The 20,188-nt window shown below is 41.8% G+C and overlaps 1 protein-coding gene across 3 annotated transcripts in view; it reads left to right on the top strand.

The window, feature by feature from the left end:
* Positions 1 to 20,188, top strand: part of LOC141069428 (S-adenosyl-L-methionine-dependent tRNA 4-demethylwyosine synthase TYW1-like) — a 452,148-nt gene that overhangs the window by 350,324 nt on the left and 81,636 nt on the right. Inside the window, exons 16-17 of one of the 3 annotated variants that reach the window (XM_073558956.1) lie at positions 2,030 to 2,171; positions 6,641 to 6,865. The exons of 1 other annotated variant lie outside the window; for it this stretch is intronic. In XM_073558956.1, the coding sequence (XP_073415057.1) occupies positions 2,030 to 2,171; positions 6,641 to 6,645 (147 nt within the window). In that variant the 3' untranslated portion in view covers positions 6,646 to 6,865. Of the gene's footprint in view, positions 1 to 2,029; positions 2,172 to 6,640; positions 7,930 to 20,188 lie in introns of those variants that run through there. One more of the 3 variants, XM_073558955.1, reaches the window with a different exon arrangement.

The following is a 20,188-nucleotide window of genomic DNA, read 5'->3' on the forward strand; positions in this document are numbered from 1 at the left end:
GTGTTTTACAAAAATGTAGTTATCCAATTAACAAATGGTTTCATTTAAGAAAAAAGCAAAGCAAAAAGATCTCAACAATATTACCGTAATCTTGCTATTTGAATAAAAGCCATGAAATACAAAAATCAATGCATAATAGCTTTTTTATTCATCCTAGCTCCCTAAAAATGAAATTAAGGGATCAGAAGGTCGTATATGCTCCAGCTCTTAATTCAAAAACAAGCCTTCACTTGTAAACAGAAAAATGAATATTATGACTTTCAGAATAGTTAAAAAGAAACCAACATTTTTTTGAAGTTTTCTTGTGAAAAGTAGTATAAGACACAAAAAGTTGATATAATCCTATCAAGCCATGTAAAAAAGTTAACTTTTTTGTACATTCTTGCGAAGAATAGAATAAAAACTGATCAAGAAGTAATATACACCCAATGGCACCAGTAAAAAAAATTTCTGTCTTACACTAAAGCCCTCACACAGCTCTGTCTCTGCGGAAAATAAAAATGTATATGGGTCTCAGTATGCACCCACCCCCCCAATAAAGAAAGTGATCTTGTCTTTGCACATACATGTTTGTTAGCAGAAAGGTGTAAAAATCATTGTTCTCTTGCAAGGTGATATTTTTCCTCAAATAGTGTATTTTTTGTACAAAAGTAATAAATCCTAAATAAAACTATATCCACTTGGTATGTAATCATGCTTGCCCACAGAGTATTAGCAACATTTGACATAGTAATATCTGCACTAATAGAACACCCAGGTTATCACTTTATTAAAAGAAATGGAGCCATTAGATTGCTACTTATAGCATCAATATCTAAAATGCCCATTTATTAAACAATCAAGGAACGATACCATTGGTGTTCTAGTGGTGCTGATTTTATTGCAGTAAATTTTGGGGTACATAACGGTTTTGCAGTGTGTTCCTTCATCTGCCTTCAGACGTGCACGTGCAATATAGGAAATTCAGCCACCACTAGAACCCCAAGATGATCACTGTTTTATCAAGTAATCTAAAGGGAAATGTATTTTCTGCTTTTTCTTTGTACTGGTTTCTCTAGCTAGTTTCTTCACAATTTTTTCTTGTTTTTGTCAAAAAAGCTTATAAGTTCAGGCACTTCACTAAACATCCATATTGCTAGCGAGGGGGCTAAAAAAAAAACAGTGTGTGGCTCCGCAAATCTGATCACGCTGACCCATTCAAGTGTGCGTGGAAGACATTGGCTGTCATCCGAGTGCAGTCTGATTTACACGGGCACAGACAATGGAGATGATGGAGAAATTATGTTCTCCGTCTTCTCCTCACCTGTGATACGAGTCTCTCCGCTGAGAGAATTTTTATTTGTATAATATCAACTAAAATCAGGAAAAATGCAAGGCTGAAAAGGGACTCCCACTCACAGTGAAATATTAGCAACAGGTAACACGTTTTTTGTGATGTGATATTAGTATATTGCAGTAGATAAATAAAGTGCCATGCGACTGAATAATAAGAGCTGCACACCAAAGCATAACCAAACATGTGACTAGATACCTTATAAGACACACTTTTATGATCCCCAAAATTAGGGGGAAAATGGGTGCGTCTTATAAGCCAAAAAATGGTTCTTACAAAGGGGTCAGTGCTGTGGGCACGGAGCTTGGGAGTGTTGCGGTGGGCCTGCGGTGTGTGGTGGTGGTACGGCGGCGAGCAGTAGCCCTGCAGCGGCGGCATATGGCGGCCATCATTCTTCCGGGGTCCGGCTTCTCACTCGGCGCAGATGGAGGGAAGCCAAAATCTCTATCTGCGCCTGCCTCTTCACGAAGTCTCCAGGAAAATGGCTGCGGGTGTGGCGCAGGCACAGATGGAGATCTCAGCACCAAGATCTCGGGAGATGAGATCTCAGCGCTAAGATCTCCATCTCAGCATGCGCCGCCCCGGCAGTCATTTTCCAGGAGTCCACCGCATAATAAACAGTGCGAGGCCTCTGGGCTTTCACAAAATGTTGGTGAAGCCCCGCACCACCAAACGCGCCACTCTTGCCTCCTCCAGGTGCGACCCAGGGACCCTGCTCCACTGTGGCCTGCATCACTGAACACTCCTTTCTCCCAGTCTGGGGTCTGCAACATCGCCGCACTCCTGCCTCCATCAGCAGCGACCCTGGGACCTTGCTTCACTGCAGCCACAACTCCCGGTAAGCAATAAGATGCCTGAATTGTAAGAAGCACCACCATTTTATTTTTTTTTAAAAAAAGGTTTTTTTCCTATTTTACTGCTCAAATTTTGGGTTGCGTCTTATAATTCGGTGTGTCTTATAAACCGCAAAATACGGTATCTATAAAGGTACATTGCATAGCACTTACAGTAAATATATGTATATCAAGTCATAAATATTGTGATATGAACTGTTGTCAAGTAAAAAAATAGTAAGGTTGCACCATAATTTACCAAGAATGATTACTCATTCATTTCAGCTGAGAAACTGCATTGCTGCCATAGAAAATGGGAAAAAATGGAAAAAAAAAAGCACTATATAATGTGTATATATAATATACTCATCTGCAAAAATTGCTATGAAAAAAGGAAGGTGTAATGCTGCTGAAGTGAAGTATAGCGCAACCTCCACCAAGGGGTGCTTTTGAGGGGAGAGGTTGCACACACACAGCGTAGCAACACTGAGGTAACGAAAGAGGGCTCAGACAAGCCAAGTCAGAAACTGTCAGGAGCGGAAGTACCACAGGTCACAGCAATGCACGTAGTCAGGGACAAGCCAGAAGTCAGAGCCTAACGGGAACGTGGTATCCAAAACATGAGACGTAAGATGTATTCAGGTTACAAGCCTGTAAGTCAGCCAGTCGGGGAACGTGGTATCAGGGACGGAAACCAAGAGGCGGGGTTCAGAGATCAGGCCACGTCATACAGAGTAAGGAAACCACCAGACACACACTAAGTCAGGGATAGGGAACGGGCCACACACAAATACGGGAAGTCAGAGGCAGAAGGATCACTAAGGTATACGGGTCAGCTGCTCTAGCCTGGAAGCATGAACTATAGTTGACGCTGGCCAGCTGTTTGCAGAGGACAGAAATAGCCCAGCCAGCTCCAAAATGAGGCAGAGGGGATTAACCCCCTCATGACCAGTCCAGAGAGAAGATGGCAAAACAAACCCCGGACTGGATCATGACAGAAGGTGCTTATCGCATAGATTGGCCAATATATATGTGTGCTCAATTTCTACGTCAAGGTGTCCTTCTAAAATTGGATCTCTGTCCTGATATCTCACCTGTCCTGGGCAAAAAGTGACATACCAGGACAGGGGCTAATTTTGGAACCCCCTTTTTTTTTTTTTTTTTTTCTTTTTTTTCCTTTTTCTAATGCAGCAATGCAGTTTCAATGTTCTAGAGTAATCTTTCTTGGTAAATTATGGTGCAACCTTACTGTTTTTTGTTTTTTTTTCCACATATGCTTTCCTTGGTTGCACCTATTCACACTAGCTTTGATTTGCTGGTCCTTTTCTTCTTTATTTATATGGACTGTTGTCATTCGTTCAATGTTGCTCAATAGTGCATCAGATTAATGGTAATCCATATTACCTACCATATATTGTATAATAGAACAATTCATGTAACCAGAAAAAAAGAACTGTATGCTGTAGCAAACAGCTCAAAATGATTCATGATAACTAGTTACAAGTGTCCTCTGAAGGGCATACCTGCCAATTTAATTATTGCTTGTTGCACACATCCTGGTCGACTTCATTGCTAATTTGGAAAAGAACTATAGAAAGGTTTTTTCCATAAAGAATCACATTGCATGTAGTTTTATAGTACCTGGGTAGTGAATGATATTCCGAAGTAAAGTGAGTGTTGTCCTTGAGCCCCTATGCTCGCGTTTCGCCCAGCTTCTTAAGGGGGTAATGTTTGAGCAGTGTTTCATTACCATAATCGATATGATTTTCTTATAAGAGATAATCATCCCTCGTGTGAGCAAACCCCAACAGTGAAACTTTAGCTGTAACAACTGAGAATAACCTCTCTTTGCTGTGATAACTATTCACCAGGGCTTATGGGGTATGTGCACACGTTGCGAATTCTGCTGCGGATCCGCAGCAGATCCACAAGCAATGTACAGTACCATGTTAGCCAATGGGATTTCAAAACCGCAGTGCCCACAGTGCGGATTTTTCCATGCGGATTTGCTGCTGTTTTAAATCTGCAGCATGTCAATTCTTTCTGCGGATTCCGCAGCGATTTGCCACCTGTTCCATTGTCCAGGTGTCAAACTGCAGGGGAAAACCACTGGCAAATCCGCAGGAAAACCACAGGTCACTTTACCTGCGGTTTTACCTGCAAATCCACGTGGAAAAATCCTCATGTGAATCCGCACTGTGTGCACTCACCCTTATTACGAAGTTGAATTTCTGCTGTGTATACTGCAAGTGATCAAATTATTGCACTTTCAATTCCCTTTGTTGGACTAATAAATATATTTTCAAAAAAGTGTTCTGGGGAAAAAATGTAAGTGAAAAGAGTAAAAAAAAAAAAAAAAATTTAGTCTTCGCAAAATACTTAAGAGGAAAAAAGTTGTGTGTATATGTGTGTGTGTATGTGTATGTGTATGTATATATATATATATATATATATATATATATATATATATATATATATATATATATATATGTATGTGTATATATATATATATATATATATGTATATATATATATACAGTGGGGAAAAAAAGTATTTAGTCAGTCAGCAATAGTGCAAGTTCCACCACTTAAAAAGATGAGAGGCGTCTGTAATTTACATCATAGGTAGACCTCAACTATGGGAGACAAACTGAGAAAAAAAAATCCAGAAAATCACATTGTCTGTTTTTTTTTCATTTTATTTGCATATTATGGTGGAAAATAAGTATTTGGTCAGAAACAAGCAATCAAGATTTCTGGCTCTCACAGACCTGTAACTTCTTCTTTAAGAGTCTCCTCTTTCCTCCACTCATTACCTGTAGTAATGGCACCTGTTTAAACTTGTTATCAGTATAAAAAGACACCTGTGCACACCCTCAACCAGTCTGACTCCAAACTCCACTATGGTGAAGACCAAAGAGCTGTCAAAGGACACCAGAAACAAAATTGTAGCACTGCACCAGGCTGGGGAGACTGAATCTGCAATAGCCAACCAGCTTGGAGTAAAGAAATCAACTGTGGGAGCAATAATTAGAAAATGGAAGACATACAAGACAACTGATAATCTCCCTCAATCTGGTGCTCCACACAAAATCCCACCCTGTGGGGTCAGAATGATCACAAGAACGGTGAGCAAAAATCCCAGAACCACGCGGGGGGACCTAGTGAATGAACTGCAGAGAGCTGGGACCAATGTAACAAGGCCTACCATAAGTAACACACTACGCCACCATGGACTCAGATCCTGCAGTGCCAGACGTGTCCCACTGCTTAAGCCTGTACATGTCCGGGCCCGTCTGAAGTTTGCTAGAGAGCATTTGGATGATCCAGAGGAGTTTTGGGAGAATGTCCTATGGTCTGATGAAACCAAACTGGAACTGTTTGGTAGAAACACAACTTGTCGTGTTTGGAGGAAAAAGAATACTGAGTTGCATCCATCAAACACCATACCTACTGTAAAGCATGGTGGTGGAAACATCATGCTTTGGGGCTGTTTCTCTGCAAAGGGGCCAGGACGACTGATCCGGGTACATGAAAGAATGAATGGGGCCATGTATCGTGAGATTTTGAGTGCAAACCTCCTTCCATCAGCAAGGGCATTGAAGATGAAACGTGGCTGGGTCTTTCAACATGACAATGATCCAAAGCACACCGCCAGGGCAACGAAGGAGTGGCTTCGTAAGAAGCATTTCAAGGTCCTGGAGTGGCCTAGCCAGTCTCCAGATCTCAACCCTATAGAAAACCTTTGGAGGGAGTTGAAAGTCCGTGTTGCCAAGCGAAAAGCCAAAAACATCACTGCTCTAGAGGAGATCTGCATGGAGGAATGGGCCAACATACCAACAACAGTGTGTGGCTACCTTGTGAAGACTTACAGAAAATGTTTGACCCCTGTCATTGCCAACAAAGGATATATCACAAAGTATTGAGATGAAATTTTGTTTCTGACCAAATACTTATTTTCCACCATAATATGCAAATAAAATGAAAAAAAAACAGACAATGTGATTTTCTGGATTTTTTTTTCTCAGTTTGTCTCCCATAGTTGAGGTCTACCTATGATGTAAATTACAGACGCCTCTCATCTTTTTAAGTGGTGGAACTTGCACTATTGCTGACTGACTAAATACTTTTTTTCCCCACTGTATTCTCTCGTCTATTGAATGATTCAGTAAGATCATTTCTAACCAAGTCAAATGGTTATAAATTTGACATCACTATGATTGTATCAACCAAGAGACCAAAATTAACATGTTATACTTGTTACATGGTAAACTGATTATTGTAATTTTTATTAGGAAATAATTCTTATTGCATATTTTATTAGGAAACTTAAGTGTTTGTTGATAGTTATTTTCCATTAGTACTTTTGCATATTTGTTCCACCTAATTCTCTAACAAAGTAGCATAATTAAATGAAGTTTCTTTTGTTGTAAGCTTCTCTTAATGTTTTCCTTCTTAATATTTGTCTCCTCCAGTTTAGGATTGATAATGAATGGTGGACCTGGATTGATTATGAGAGATTCCAAGAACTGATCCGTACATATGAGAAAAGTGGAGGCACCGAGACCTTCACAGCATTGGATTACGTTGCAAAAACTCCCAACTGGGCTTTGTTTGGTTCCACCGAGAGAGGTTTTGATCCTGTAGACACACGTTTTCAACGAAAAAATAAAACTAAAGATATTTCTGGATGCTAATAATCTGATCATGTTCTTTCAGTATCTTAGGAATCTGTTTTGCTTTTCATGTTGTTCACGAATTGAACTTGTGGAAAACACAGTACTTGGCCCCCAATTCATTAGTTGCATTTTTTTTAAAGTCAATTTTCTTTATTGACTTGTGGTTTTTGCTGGTGTTTCTTTGAGCCAAATTCATGAAAATAATGAATACGATTTTTGCACAAAGAGCCAAACCATCTTTTTTTTCTTCATTTAACTGTTTTTACAACCAATTAGTAGACAAAGTTACACGTTTTGCAAAGTGTCTTAAAAAATGTGACTTTTAAACTGAAGTACATAAAATCATTACAGGGAGGAATGCAAATAGACTTGACCAATTTTTGCCACTTCTTGAAAAAGTCACATTTCTGTTTGGAAAAGCCACATTGGCGAGAAAGTCTGAAAACTAAACCACAAATGAAAACTTGAAAAAGGGTGCAAATCTTTGTTGAATTTGTCCCAAATCAATTGAGTTACTAATGCAAATAAAAGATAAAAGTGCAATATTGAATTGGGCCCATAGTTTTGAAAGTTGTATGGTTATTCCCAATAATTTGGTATTGTACTTTCACAGAAGCAACCCCAAATTATCAGGCTAAGGGCTCATACTCACATGCGAGAAACTCGCACGAGTCTCGCACGTCAATACCCGGCACTGCCGCACTCCCGGCACTCCGGAGCGTAGCGTTCAACTGCATAGAAATACATGCAGCCGCATGCTCCCATCCGAGTGCCGGGTATTGACGTGCGAGACTCGTCCGAGTTTCTCGCATGTGAGTATGAGCCCTTACAGTCAAACTACAATATTATAAAAGCATTTTTTTAGGGGAGAAGTCCTATCATAAAACCTTTTGTTTCTTTGGGGTCCTGCATGCTTTGGTAAACAGTTATTATTTTATTGTTTCCTTTAATGATTTTAGGACATTATTTTATTACTTTAGGTAGAAAAAATTGTACCTGAAAGCTAGAAAATAAAGTTATGAAGGGGTTGGGTTAAAATAAGTGTTCTTATTTTTTGTACTGAAATAAAGTTGCTATAAGAATGACTCGATTTTCTTTTTAATTGTGGAAGATTATTCGACAGCCGCAACACATGCAGGGATTTCCTAACACGCAATCCCTGCATGTTGTTGAACAGCCGCAAGACATGCAGCCTTCTATTATTCGAGCAGGCTGAAGTCACTCAGCACCCAAGCATGCTCGGATAACACCTTATCTGAGAACGTTTACCTTCTCACTAGTTGTCAGATATTCTGCTTTTTATAAGGCCGTGTTCCCACCTTCAGTATTTGGTCAGTATTTTTCCTCAGTATCTGTAATCCAAAACCTGGAGTGGGTGATAAACACAGAAGTGGTGACGTGTTTCTATTATACTTTTCTTCTGATTGTTCCTCACCTGGTTTTGGCTTACAAATACTGAGGTAAAAAACTGACCAAATACTGAATGTGTGAATGGGGCCTAGTAGTGATAGAAAATTGGATGATAACTCATGAGGAAAGGTAGAAAACCTCCAGGAAGAAAGTATATTATAGTGTTAACAGTACATAGAAAGTTTTCTGTTTTTCAGTTAGATATTTGCAAATTGTTTCTCTCTCCTCTGTCTTCTACTTTCGGCCTTGTTACATTCCATATTGTCACCATTCTGTGCCAGTTATAACCAAATTATGAAGTTTGTGAGTTGTCAGGTGATAGAAGCAGTTTCACTGTACTACTATTAAAACTTCACATCTAACACTATATAAAGGCTCCCAATGATGCCTTGTTGAGGCGGCTATGATCCAGTTATGTCCCTGTTTTCTGACATCAAGAAGCATGTAATGAGATTGAGCAGCCAGTTGTCATTGCTTTTATATGTGAGTGAAATTACGATAACACATTGTGACTTGGTTGGAAATGAGAAATCTTCTATGTGTCACAGCACTGTGAATTTGGGTAAAAAAGTAACAACTAAAACTGAAGATTCATTCACTCAGATTGACCACTACAATGACACAAGTATATGATTTATTTATTCTTAATCCTTTAATGCTCCATTGCAGAGATATGCATCTGGAGTGAGTCTTCACAGCCGGCATCTACCTCCAGCCTCAACAATTAAATCATGAATTGAGTGCATGGAGCCAGCTCCACACAAGGCTGATGCCAGCTGTGTTATACAGCCAGCATCTGCCTCTATTTCTGAAGCTAGAGCTTGGTGTGATCACTGCTGTTTATTCCTTAAATAACGCTGTCAATTATAATATTAAATCACTGATAGTGGCACTTAAAAAGATTGTCCAATAGTAATGTGCTTAATTTGAAAATTTTCTTCTTATCTATACAGTTACTGTAACACTTAGTTTAAGGGCAGTCTCAATTGAGATGTCATCAGGATGGCCTTGCTGTAACGTCCCCTCAGGTTCTATCACTCCCACTAAAGCAGAACTTCCTTTTGTGCTGGAGCTGCAGTCACTTACCACAGATACTTTTCATTGTTGTCCCGATGACTTCGGACATGCTCAGTCTGCTGCTGAAGTTGGGAAGCGTACACCTGGCTGTAGAGACATAATGACTTGGGCAAAGAAAGCTGCACGAGATTTGAAGAGAGGTTTCGATGACTCCGGCTTTTGTAAATCATGTTATCAGGCGCATGTGCTTGTTAGAAAAGGTATTTGGGAACAAATATACAAATGCTGCTGGGATGGAGGCCATAAGGGGACCTGTCAGGTTTCCTTTTAAGAAAGTACAGAATAATTTTAAAGGGAGCCTGTCATCTAATATAATGCTATTAACCTGCAGATATGAGGTTAAGAAGCAGGTTGATGGCATTATGACACTGTGCGGGCCCGCATAGAGGGTCCCACTGCCGGATGGAAATGAACTTTTCTCCCAGCAAGATCGCTCTTCCAATCACAGGGCTGACGCCTGCACCATTTCAATCACTGCTCTGTGTATAGAGAGCAGTGCTTGTAGCTAAGTGCTGCCCTTAGCACTGACTGACAACTGGTTCTAATGCTGGGCTACTGTCAGTCAGTGCTGGGTGCGCAGTTACAGCCGCCACTTCATATACTGGTTAGTGAGACCGTGCCGGTGCCACCCCTGTGACTGAAAGAGCGAGCCTCCCGGAAAGAATCAAGTTCATTTCCTCCAGTCTGCAGTGCTCTGCGTCGGAATGCTATGAACCTGCAGATTAAATATCTGAAGGTTAATAGCTTTATTTTAAATGATTTATTCACTTTAAGCCACTAAAATCGTTAAAAAGAAAAAAACACTATGCTTCGTTTTGCCATAATCCTAATGATCAGGAGATTCAAGCTGTCAGGTCGTTTTTACATCATAATCAACTCCAGAAAAATTAAATCCAACAACGATGGCAGTATTGCATTTTTCTTTTCACTACTATACCCTTTTCCCTACTTTTCTGTAAACTATATGGTTACGTAAATGATCTCTTTTAAGGATATAAATCATCCAGCGACCTACAAGCCTTTATATGAAGGAATATTAGTTATAGCTTTCTGAAGAAGGTGAGGAAAAAATTAAAATGGAAAATCAAAATTGGCTGCGTTCTTCTGAGGTTAAAGTGACTATTATCTGAGCTAGAACTACGAGTCAATTTATAGGGACAAAATTGCTTTATTACTATGTTCTAAACAATTATGCTATACTGTAAGCTCCATTGCACTCTGCAGTGGCATCTGCAGCTTCATGGTGTACAATAAAGGGTACCTGGCAGCAGGGTTTTATACCCTAAACTAACATCATCTATGTAAAGCATCTGAAATGTTGATGACGTCAATACCTTTGGTATTATAAGTCAGTTTCTCAATATTCTAGAAATTCTTCGAATCACAACTTTCCCGTCTCCCAACGCTTGAGAGCTTGTGTAGGTGCCATCATTCCCAGGGGTTGTTCATGCTCAGATCACAACTTCATGAATACCTTACTGTGCATGCTTCACCCCCGTGAATGACTGCGCCTGTGTGAGAGCTCAAGTGAGTGTGCAGGTTATAAAGAGTAACTTGTCAGTCATTAACAGGAGGCTAGTGGTGGGAGAGGCCGGAGAGCTGTAGGTGCTGGACAATCTCTGTGCAAGCTTATTTGCATAAATATTCAACAAAGAATTTATAGAAAGTGGAGAAATGGACTTATAAAAGATATATACATAATCAACAGACATTAGTTTAGGGTCTAAAAAACTGCTGTTTGGTTCCGTCTAACTTTGTCTATTGAGGGGATTGGAACTCTATATCAGGAAAGGAATTTCACACTAATGATATACTGTAAGTTTGAATACACACATTCATTACCTGATGTTATCCAAGTTTTCATTAGTTTTTAGTTCGTCAGTTATTTTTCATACGGTATAAAAAGCTTCTAGTGTTAGGCAGTGAAAAACCGACATCGATGCCATCTGTATTGTATCCATGTGTTGTCCAATTTTTTTTTTTTTTTTTTTGGTGGGAACAAGCAAATCTGGTTCTCAAATCATTCCAAACTTTGGGACATGTTTCTGTTCTTTGGTCGACAAAAAAACAAAAATGGACATGTGAAAAGGCTCAGGATAATATCGATACAAGTCAATAATGTGAAAGATTTTTTTTCATACACTTTCTCAGTTTTATTATATTACAAAGTTTATAATTTTATGGCTCAGTTTGCATGTGTTTTATTTTGTTTAAAGCAAATTCAATACTTAATACACCATAAGGTTAGCGGCTGAAATCCAAAGGAGACCCTCAAGCTCCTGCTGCGAATGTGCCGTTTCAACTGTGGTGTGTCAACATTCATGGGGCTTATCCCATCGGCAATTCCTTACAGAGCCTACAAGTAGCAGGTTACTTTTTCGTATGGATGTTTTCAGCATTAAATTTTTCTGTAGGTTTTAGATAGGGTTATAGAAACATTCATTTACATGCTTCGGATGTGAATTTTTCCTTAATTGTGACACATCAGATCTTTGTCTTTGATTGTACCCCTTTCAAGAAGGTATTGTCCAAAGCAGATAAGCTCTTTAATATATGTCTCTTATAGCCAGATCTAAATGTATGTGCCAGAAAAAAAATTATTTTCTTTACCTATAGAGCTGGTCTGTCTAGCTCAGAATAAATGTGGGTCAGTTCTGGAGCCTTTCCGCTTACCTTATGCTTCTTAAATTCTATCTTCAAGCCATGGTATTAGCTGTAAATTGACTTTCCCTGCAATGCTTCTGCCTGAGACATTACATTTTAAAAGCTTTTGTCTTTCATCATTTCCAGAATTTAGTTGGTTTCTCTTGTGCAGCGGGTCAATTGCAATTTCTCTGTGCCAGAGCTAATAGCAGCATCTTATACACTGTCATGTCTGTAGAATACTGCATGTTTTCATTAAGAGTTGTCACATATATCCCTAATGTGACTGGCCGTTGACAACAAAAATGATCAGAATGAACACGACTGCTGTCGTCCTGCAGAGGCGAGCAGAAATCTTGCGACTCCTTAATGATCTTTTTAATGCCATCACCTTGGCACACGGGTGGGTTGTCGGCATTACACCTAGGGCTATTACTTGCTTTCTGCTTAAGCTATTGTCCTATCGCTTTGATATATGTGAAATGCGTATGTCCGAAATGACTCACCCAAGCTTTTTTTTTTTTTTAAAAACAGACCTACATTGATGACATATGAGATTGATGATTGATTTCTCACGCAACCGACGTGCCAAGCAAACCCTGGGAGCAATTGTCATGCAATGTATATTCAGCACCATAACTTACCAGTCTCTAGTGGCTGGTTTGATGGATTTGTCTTTATTACGTATTTTTTTTATCATGACATAAGTGCGTGTAGATTTTGCTAATATCTAATGTATCTTTTAGGTTATGTGAAAGCCATGAGAGATGTGTGACAGTAACCAGCTGGAACTTCAAGTAAAGCACAATTAACATAATATTTAAAGATGTTCTACTTAAACCTTTGTGGAACAAATAGGGATTTGTGAAAACTTTGTTATAGATGCCAGCTCCAGTGTGGAGAAGAGAAGTCCATTAACTCTTGGTTGCACCTTTCTCCATAGATTTCTACGGTGAGACAAGAAATCCAGATAGAAAAAAAAGTTTAACCCACTAAATGCTGAGATCAATGGCTATTGCAGCATTTACAAGGCAGGAAGAGGGAGGGGGCCCCCTCTGCTTCCTGATCAGCGCCCACTATATCCAAACACGCTCGCTTATCACTATAAGCGATCAGAGTGAAAAAAGTGCATGTCCCATAGAGGGACTATGAAAAAAAAAACAAAAAACTATTCAACAAATGTTTAAAAAAAAAAAAAAAAATCAGAGTATAAAATATATAAAACACGATCAAAAAGACATACGTAAATAAAAATATCTCCAAAATGTCATGTCCCACAAAAAGCAAGCCACCATACAGTTCCCTCAGCAGATAAATAGTTATAGCTCTCTATAGCGCCAAAACATAAAAATTATAGAATTGTGGCATCGCTGTAATCGCACTAACCCGAAGAATATAGCTGCCTTATAAATTTTGCCAATGTAATGCCTACTGCAGCAGCACAGTAGCACACAACCTCCAACAGGGGGTGCTGGTGAAGGAAAACAGGTACACTCACAGTGAAACCACCGAGCAACAGGCAGGAGTCACTAGGTGGTGGAAGAGTAGTCAGAAAAGCCAGGTCAGTAACAGAGGTAACGAAGTACCAGAGGTCACAGCAGTACACGTGGTCAGAAACAATCCAAAGAAGTCAGAGCCGGACGGGAGCAGGAAAGCCAGAGACGGAAGACAGTAACACCAGTCAGAGGACAAGAGGTCAGAACACAGAGAGCAAATACTACGACGAGCGAAGTCACAGGGGAAAACAGGAATGGGACCTAGGTAAATGGGCAAAGGACAATTCAGGGTATAACGGGGTTAGCTGCTCAAGCCAGAGACTGGAACTATAACTTACACTGCTTGCAGGTACTAGTGGACTGAAATAGCCGGACAGATACCAAAACGAGGCAGAGAAGATTAACCCCCACATGACCATCCCGGAGAATCCTCAAAAAACAAATCCCCGACTGGATCATGACAGTACCCCCTCTCAATGGGGGTGCCACCGGACCCCCAGATTTCCCCGGATACCGAGCATGAAAGGCCCGGACCACCCAATCCGGGCGTGCTGGTACTCCGGACCAGTCTTCAAGACCGAAACACAATGAAAAAACACAGTATGACAAACATGCAAAAATACTCTGCTGTAAAAAATATATATAGTTTCTTGCTTATGCAAGTTTTGGGAGATTCCTGCCCCTCTCGTGAGACATGCACATAAACAGCCGTCTTGCACAGCGTGCCCACATCAGGCAGCGCCTTTCTGAATCCTGCTCATATAGGTACTGTTTTCATGATCAGGTTTTAAATACATTAGATAGGACTGCTCTGAGGTTGGTATACTGTGACGTTGGTGGAGTGGCTTAGTATACATTTTTTGCAAAAAATGTATCAACTAAATACCCTGTTTTTGTTATCTTTTTATTAGCACTTGCTGTCTACTGTTATATATATTTTTTTACAACAGAGTATTTTTGCATGTTTGTCATACTGTGTTTTTTCTTTGTGTTTCAGTCTTTGGGTGGTGTGAACACTGTCTGACCGACCTGTTCACTTTTGTGCATGTTTCATGTGCTTTTCAGTCCTCAAGTCGTAATCTTTCCAATGGACCAGATACTGAAGTGAACGGCGGAGCATCCGAGAATCCACGATCCGTTCCACCTAATACTCAGTCTGATCATCCACCAAAACAGGAGGCAGAAGAGACGTAGAGTCCCCTGAGGAAGACACCCATGGTTTCAAAAGAGCCTTATGGAACACATTGGGGATCCGCAGCGAGGGGGGCAAGTGCAGGCAAAAGGCAACAGGATTAACTACCTCCAAAATTTCGTAAGGTCCAATAAAATTGGGGCCAAACTTAGCAGCAGGAATCCTCAACCTTATATTCTTAGTGGATAACAATACCTTATCCCCCACCTGAAATTCCAGCCCCACCGACCGTCGTTTATCAGCAAAAAATGTATACTTGCCCTGAGCCTCCCCAATGTTCCTTTGGATCTCCACCCAGACCTCCCCCAACCGATGACTGGCTAGTCCATAATTGCAAAAGAATGGAGAAGTACCAGTGGACTTATTAATATGATTATTAAATGCGAATTCTGCCAATGGTAATGAAGAGCACCGATCATCCTAACGAAACGTGGCAAGGCACTGTAAAATCTGCTCCAAAGATTGATTGGTCCTCTGTCTGACTGTTGGTCTCAGGATGATAGGCTGAAGAAAAGGTCAAACATACCCAGCCTTTTACAAAAAGCCCTCCAGAACTTAGACACAAATTGCACCCCTCTATCAGAGACAACACTCACAGGCACACCATGTAATCGCACAACAAGCTCGATGAAAAGTTTCGACAAAGTTTCCGCATTAGGCAACCCTGCTAATGGTACAAAATGCACTTGTTTGCTGAACCTATCCACCACCACTCAGACCACAGTTTTGCCATTAGAAGGAGGAAAATCCATGATAAAATCCATGGACAGATAGGCCCAAGGTTTATCTGGAATTGGCAATGGCACCAATTCCTCGGCTGGCCGGTTATGGGAGGATTTTGCGCGGTCACATGTCTCAGGAGAATACAAATACAGCAACATCAGAAGCCAATGAAGACCACCAAAACAGCCCAGCGATGGCTTTGCGCGTGGCCTAGATTCCCGGATGCCCACTAAGAGCCAAGTCGTGGAATTCCCGGAACCTCGTTAACTGATACTGGACAGGCACAAAAAAACTTCCGGAAGGATGGAGGAGCAAGAGACTGGGCCTCCCAAATCTCCCGTTCTAACGCCGACTCAATGTAAGACAGGTTCTTGTGGACTGTGATTCGATGGAAAACCCCCTTCCAAAAAAAATCTCCATTCTTCAAAAGCCAATTTAATGGCTAGTAACTCTGAGATAAACTTAACATTCTCAGTGAGGGTTGTTTTATCAATGGCCATGATATTAATGGGAGTTTCCAACCTGACTGTCCCTAACATACATTTGGCCACCAAATTCCGAGTCAATCAAGTTCAAAGATGACCCACAATTCACAAAAGCTGAAGTGGAGGTACAACCGTTTTTGACACAAAGTCAAAGTGTTTTGAGATGAGGAAAAAGGTACATGAGAGCCTGGGCAACCTCCTCGACAGTTACCCAGACAAGTGTTTCCCGGCACCTTGGGTGTAGGAGGACAGTAGGGACAGTCCTTTTTCCAGTGTCCAGGACTACCACAGTAGAAGCAGTCCCATCATGTCGTCTCCTCTCCCTTTCCTTGAAGGTGGTGACCCCCACCTCCATGGGCTCGGACTGAGACATAGCATCAGGGTTACTCAGAAGCAAAGGACCTTCATGCTGCATGAAACCCCTCTCCCTTAGTCTTCGATCCATCCGGATGGCCTGAGTCATGGCCTTTTCCAAATAACTGGGTGGTGGATGGAGAGCCATTGCATCCTTCAAATGGTCAGACAGTCCCCTCCGGAACTGGCACCTGAGTGCAGAGTCGTTCCATGAGACCTCTGGGGACCATCATCTAAACTCCAAGCAATATCACTCGGCTGAGAGCTTTCCCTGAGCAAGACCCATGATAGTATCCTTTGCCACTCTGACATGGTCTGGTTCCTCATAGATGAGTCCTAGGGCCTCAAAAAACCTATCCACCAACATCCGTTCAGGGGTCAGTAGGAAACAACGAGAAGGCCCAAGATTGGGAACCTTCCTTGAGTAAGGAAATAATTATTCCAACCTGCTGACTCTCATCCCTAGAGGATTGAGGTCTAAAGGCCCCTTTACATTTAGCGATGCACCAGCGATCCCGACCACGATACGACCCGGTCAGGATCATTGGTGCATCGCTAAATGGTCGCTAGTGAGTTGCCACACAGGCAGATCTCAGCGATGTAGCGACGCAGCAGCGGTCACCTTTCAGACGCGGCGATCCTGACGTCCTCCCGCCCGCGTCCACGCGTCGCTCGTCGGCGCCAGCAGGAAGCGCCCGATGAGAAATGGAGCTGCACGATCTCGCGCGATCAGCGACAGCGGGGGAGCCAGTCGGAGGTAAGTATCACACATAGCGATATCGCTGCTGCATCACAAAATCGGTATCGCTATGTGTAAAGGCCCCTTTTGTGAAAACAACAATTTGCAACCCTCTCTGAACGTACGAAACATCCTCACCAGCAAAGGTGTCAGGGAGCTTGACCGAGGGTTTGGGAGAGTGCAAGATGACCTCTACAGAATCGCCAGACCTGCTGACAACATGGGGGTTGGTACCCTGCACCATCTTAACCATCTCTGTCAACTCTTTCTGCAATTGAATATGGGACGTGGCCAGGGCCCTATGCTCCTCTGACAATTCACGCATAATCTGCGTCAAACTGGACAGCTGGTCAGCCAGATTGTGCAGCGGATCCATAGCCAAGGTGGTCAGAAACAAGCCGAAGTCAGAGCCGGTCGGGAGTAGGAAAGCCGGAGACTGAAGACAGTAACACAGGTCAGAGGACAAGCCAAGTCAGATACCAAGAGGTCAGTACTACAACGAGCGAAGTTACAGGGAAAACAGAAACGGGACCTAGGTAAACGAGCAGACAAATTAAATGAAGATAATACCAAAAAATTTGTGTTTGCAATCATTTTCAGGAAGAAACTGAGTATTATCTGACAGAATTGCAGGGGTGTCAATACTTTTGGCCACAACTGTATATAAAAAAAAAAAGAAATTCCTGAATTTCCAAAAATGTCATGTGCCCAAAAATAGTACCAATAAAAACGTCAACTTGTCTTCACATGACTGTCGGTTGAAATATGGAAAAATATGGCGGAGCTAAAACTTGCTTTTGCAATAAAAAGCATCTTTTAGTGTGTGATAGCGGCCAAACATAAAAAAAACTATAAATCTGGTGTGGCTGTAATCGCACCAACCAGAAGAAAAAAGTCTTCTAATCACTTATACCACACCGTAAAAATAATTAAAACCAATTCTTCACCTTCTGTTTTTTTTTCATTCTGCTTCCCAAAGATCGCAGTAAGGCTTGGTGCACATTTATCCTGCACTTGATACTGAGTGCTTGCACCAAGGCTTCCGAATAAATTGCTGAAACAGGCTATTTAGACGCAGCCCTGGCGGAAGATTCTCTATGAAGAGGCAGATGAAGTCACTGTGGACGCGGTCTGGCCTGTTATCCAGCGATGGTTGTCTTTTTAGGCGTCCATAAATGTGCGGTCCACTTCTGAAAAGGACACCGCTGAACAAAGGCCAGACAGAGTCCAGAGTAACTCATAATAGTGAATGGATCCATCAGAGGTTTCATCTGAATCATGTCACTCGGAGGTTTAAATGAAAACTTCAAAGTGGTCAGTGTAGAGTGCAGGATAAATGTGATCCCAAATGTTATGTAAAATGTTCCCAGCAAAACCTTCAACTCAATCCACAAAAACGCTAGTCCCCACTAAGGTCTGTCATCTGTTAATGGAAATATAAGGCTCTTCAACGTTACAGGTAGTACAAAGTCTCTGAAAAAGAAAAATAGCTCCTTGCTCCCTAAATGAAACCCAGCTTATACTGCACTCCCAAATCCTAATGCACCCCTCGCTTCTGAGCCCCAGTGTGCCTAAACCACAGTTAGCGTCCACATGTTTGGTATTTCTGTAGCGATGAGATCCCGCCTAATTTGGTGTGTCCAGAAGAAGTAGCTTGGCACTACAACGGCAGTTTGCAATTTTCACTCAGCAACATCCACTGTTGCTTATTTTTGAAAAACACTTAGTGCTAACGTCGGAGCCCCTGCATGGTGTCCCCTTTTCCCTCCATGCAGGAATGCCAGCGTACTCGCCGAGCCGACCTTTGGCATACTTCCTGCTTGTGTGCGCTGCAGCTCCAGGTGGCACACCCAGTGCGTACTTGCCCTACCCTGCTCTTAAAGGGGTAGCATGCACATTTTACTAAATGCCCTCAGCCTGTTGCTGAGAGGCATTTAGCAAAATATGCATAGTGGGGAGGCATCTTGTATAAAAAAAATCCCTCTCCCTTAGGGAGTTGCCAAGTAATGTGTAGTCATTAGGCAGTTGGTGTGGCCAGCGTCCTTAACCTTAATTCCTTATCCCAGTGTGGCCATTGTCCTGTAACTGAATCCCTGGTGCCAGTGCGGCCAATGTCCTGAACCGCTTCTGATCCCAGTGCGGCCAGTGCCTGAACATTGTCCCCTGGTCCCACTGCGGCCAGTCCAGTTCCCAAAGTCCCTTGGTCCTGGTGCTGCCAGTGCCTGTATGTTATCCCTTGGTCCTGGAGTGGCCAGTCCTGTTCCCTGAACTCACCAGGTCCCAGTGTTACCAGTGCCTGAACATTGTCCACCAATCCGTGTACAGCCATTCCCTGATCCAGTATCCTAGACCCAGGTTTCTTAACGTAGCCTTAATCCATGTCAGCGAACCTAAACCCTGGTGTCAGCAGCTGCAGTACCAGGATCTGTCTAAGAGTAATACCTGGTGACCACCTGCAGCCCAGTGAACACCTAGTACCCGCTTAACTATGCTTCCTAGGCAGACCCGGCCCTCTGGCACAGTGGGTCCCCAAACCCACTTACAACACCCATGGAGTCAGAATCATCACTACACCTGTAGATACACTTCCAAAGGGGTATCATTTCCAAAATGGGGTCACTTGAGGGAGGATTCTGCTCTTCTAGCACTTTGGGGCTCTGTATAAGGAGTCTGCAAACTATTCTAGTAAAACCTGCGCTCCAGAAGGCAATTAGCGTTCCATTCCACCCGAGTCAGTAATGTACAGCCATATATGAGGTATTTCTACATTCAGCAGCAATTGTGACAAATTTTGGTGCCATTTTAACCACTGTGAAAATGTAAAATCGGGCTGAAACAAAATTTTGGTGGTAAAAATTTAATTATTTTTCCTTCACTGCCCAATGACATAAAATTCTGTGACACACCCTTGGTGTCAATATGATCATTTCACCCCTAAATGAATTCATTGAGAGGTGTAGATAACAAAAGTATAACTTAAGGGGGGTTCTGCTCTTCTGGCACCTCAGAAGCTCTCCCAGTGGGTAATGGCACCCACAAACCATAACAGTAAAATCTGCACTGTGCCTCAAAAGTAGTTTTCAACCACATATGGGGTATCTGTGAAATTGCACAACAAATTTGGGGGTCCATTTTCTCCTGCTATCCTTGTGAAAATGAGAACATTTGGGGCTAATACAACTTTGTGGAAAAAATATTTTTCATTTTCACAGATCAACGCTGTAA

This window comes from Dendrobates tinctorius, unplaced genomic scaffold (genome assembly GCF_039654945.1).
Source record: "Dendrobates tinctorius isolate UK_male_01 unplaced genomic scaffold, ASM3965494v1 ptg000263l, whole genome shotgun sequence".
Taxonomy (NCBI): domain Eukaryota; kingdom Metazoa; phylum Chordata; class Amphibia; order Anura; family Dendrobatidae; genus Dendrobates; species Dendrobates tinctorius.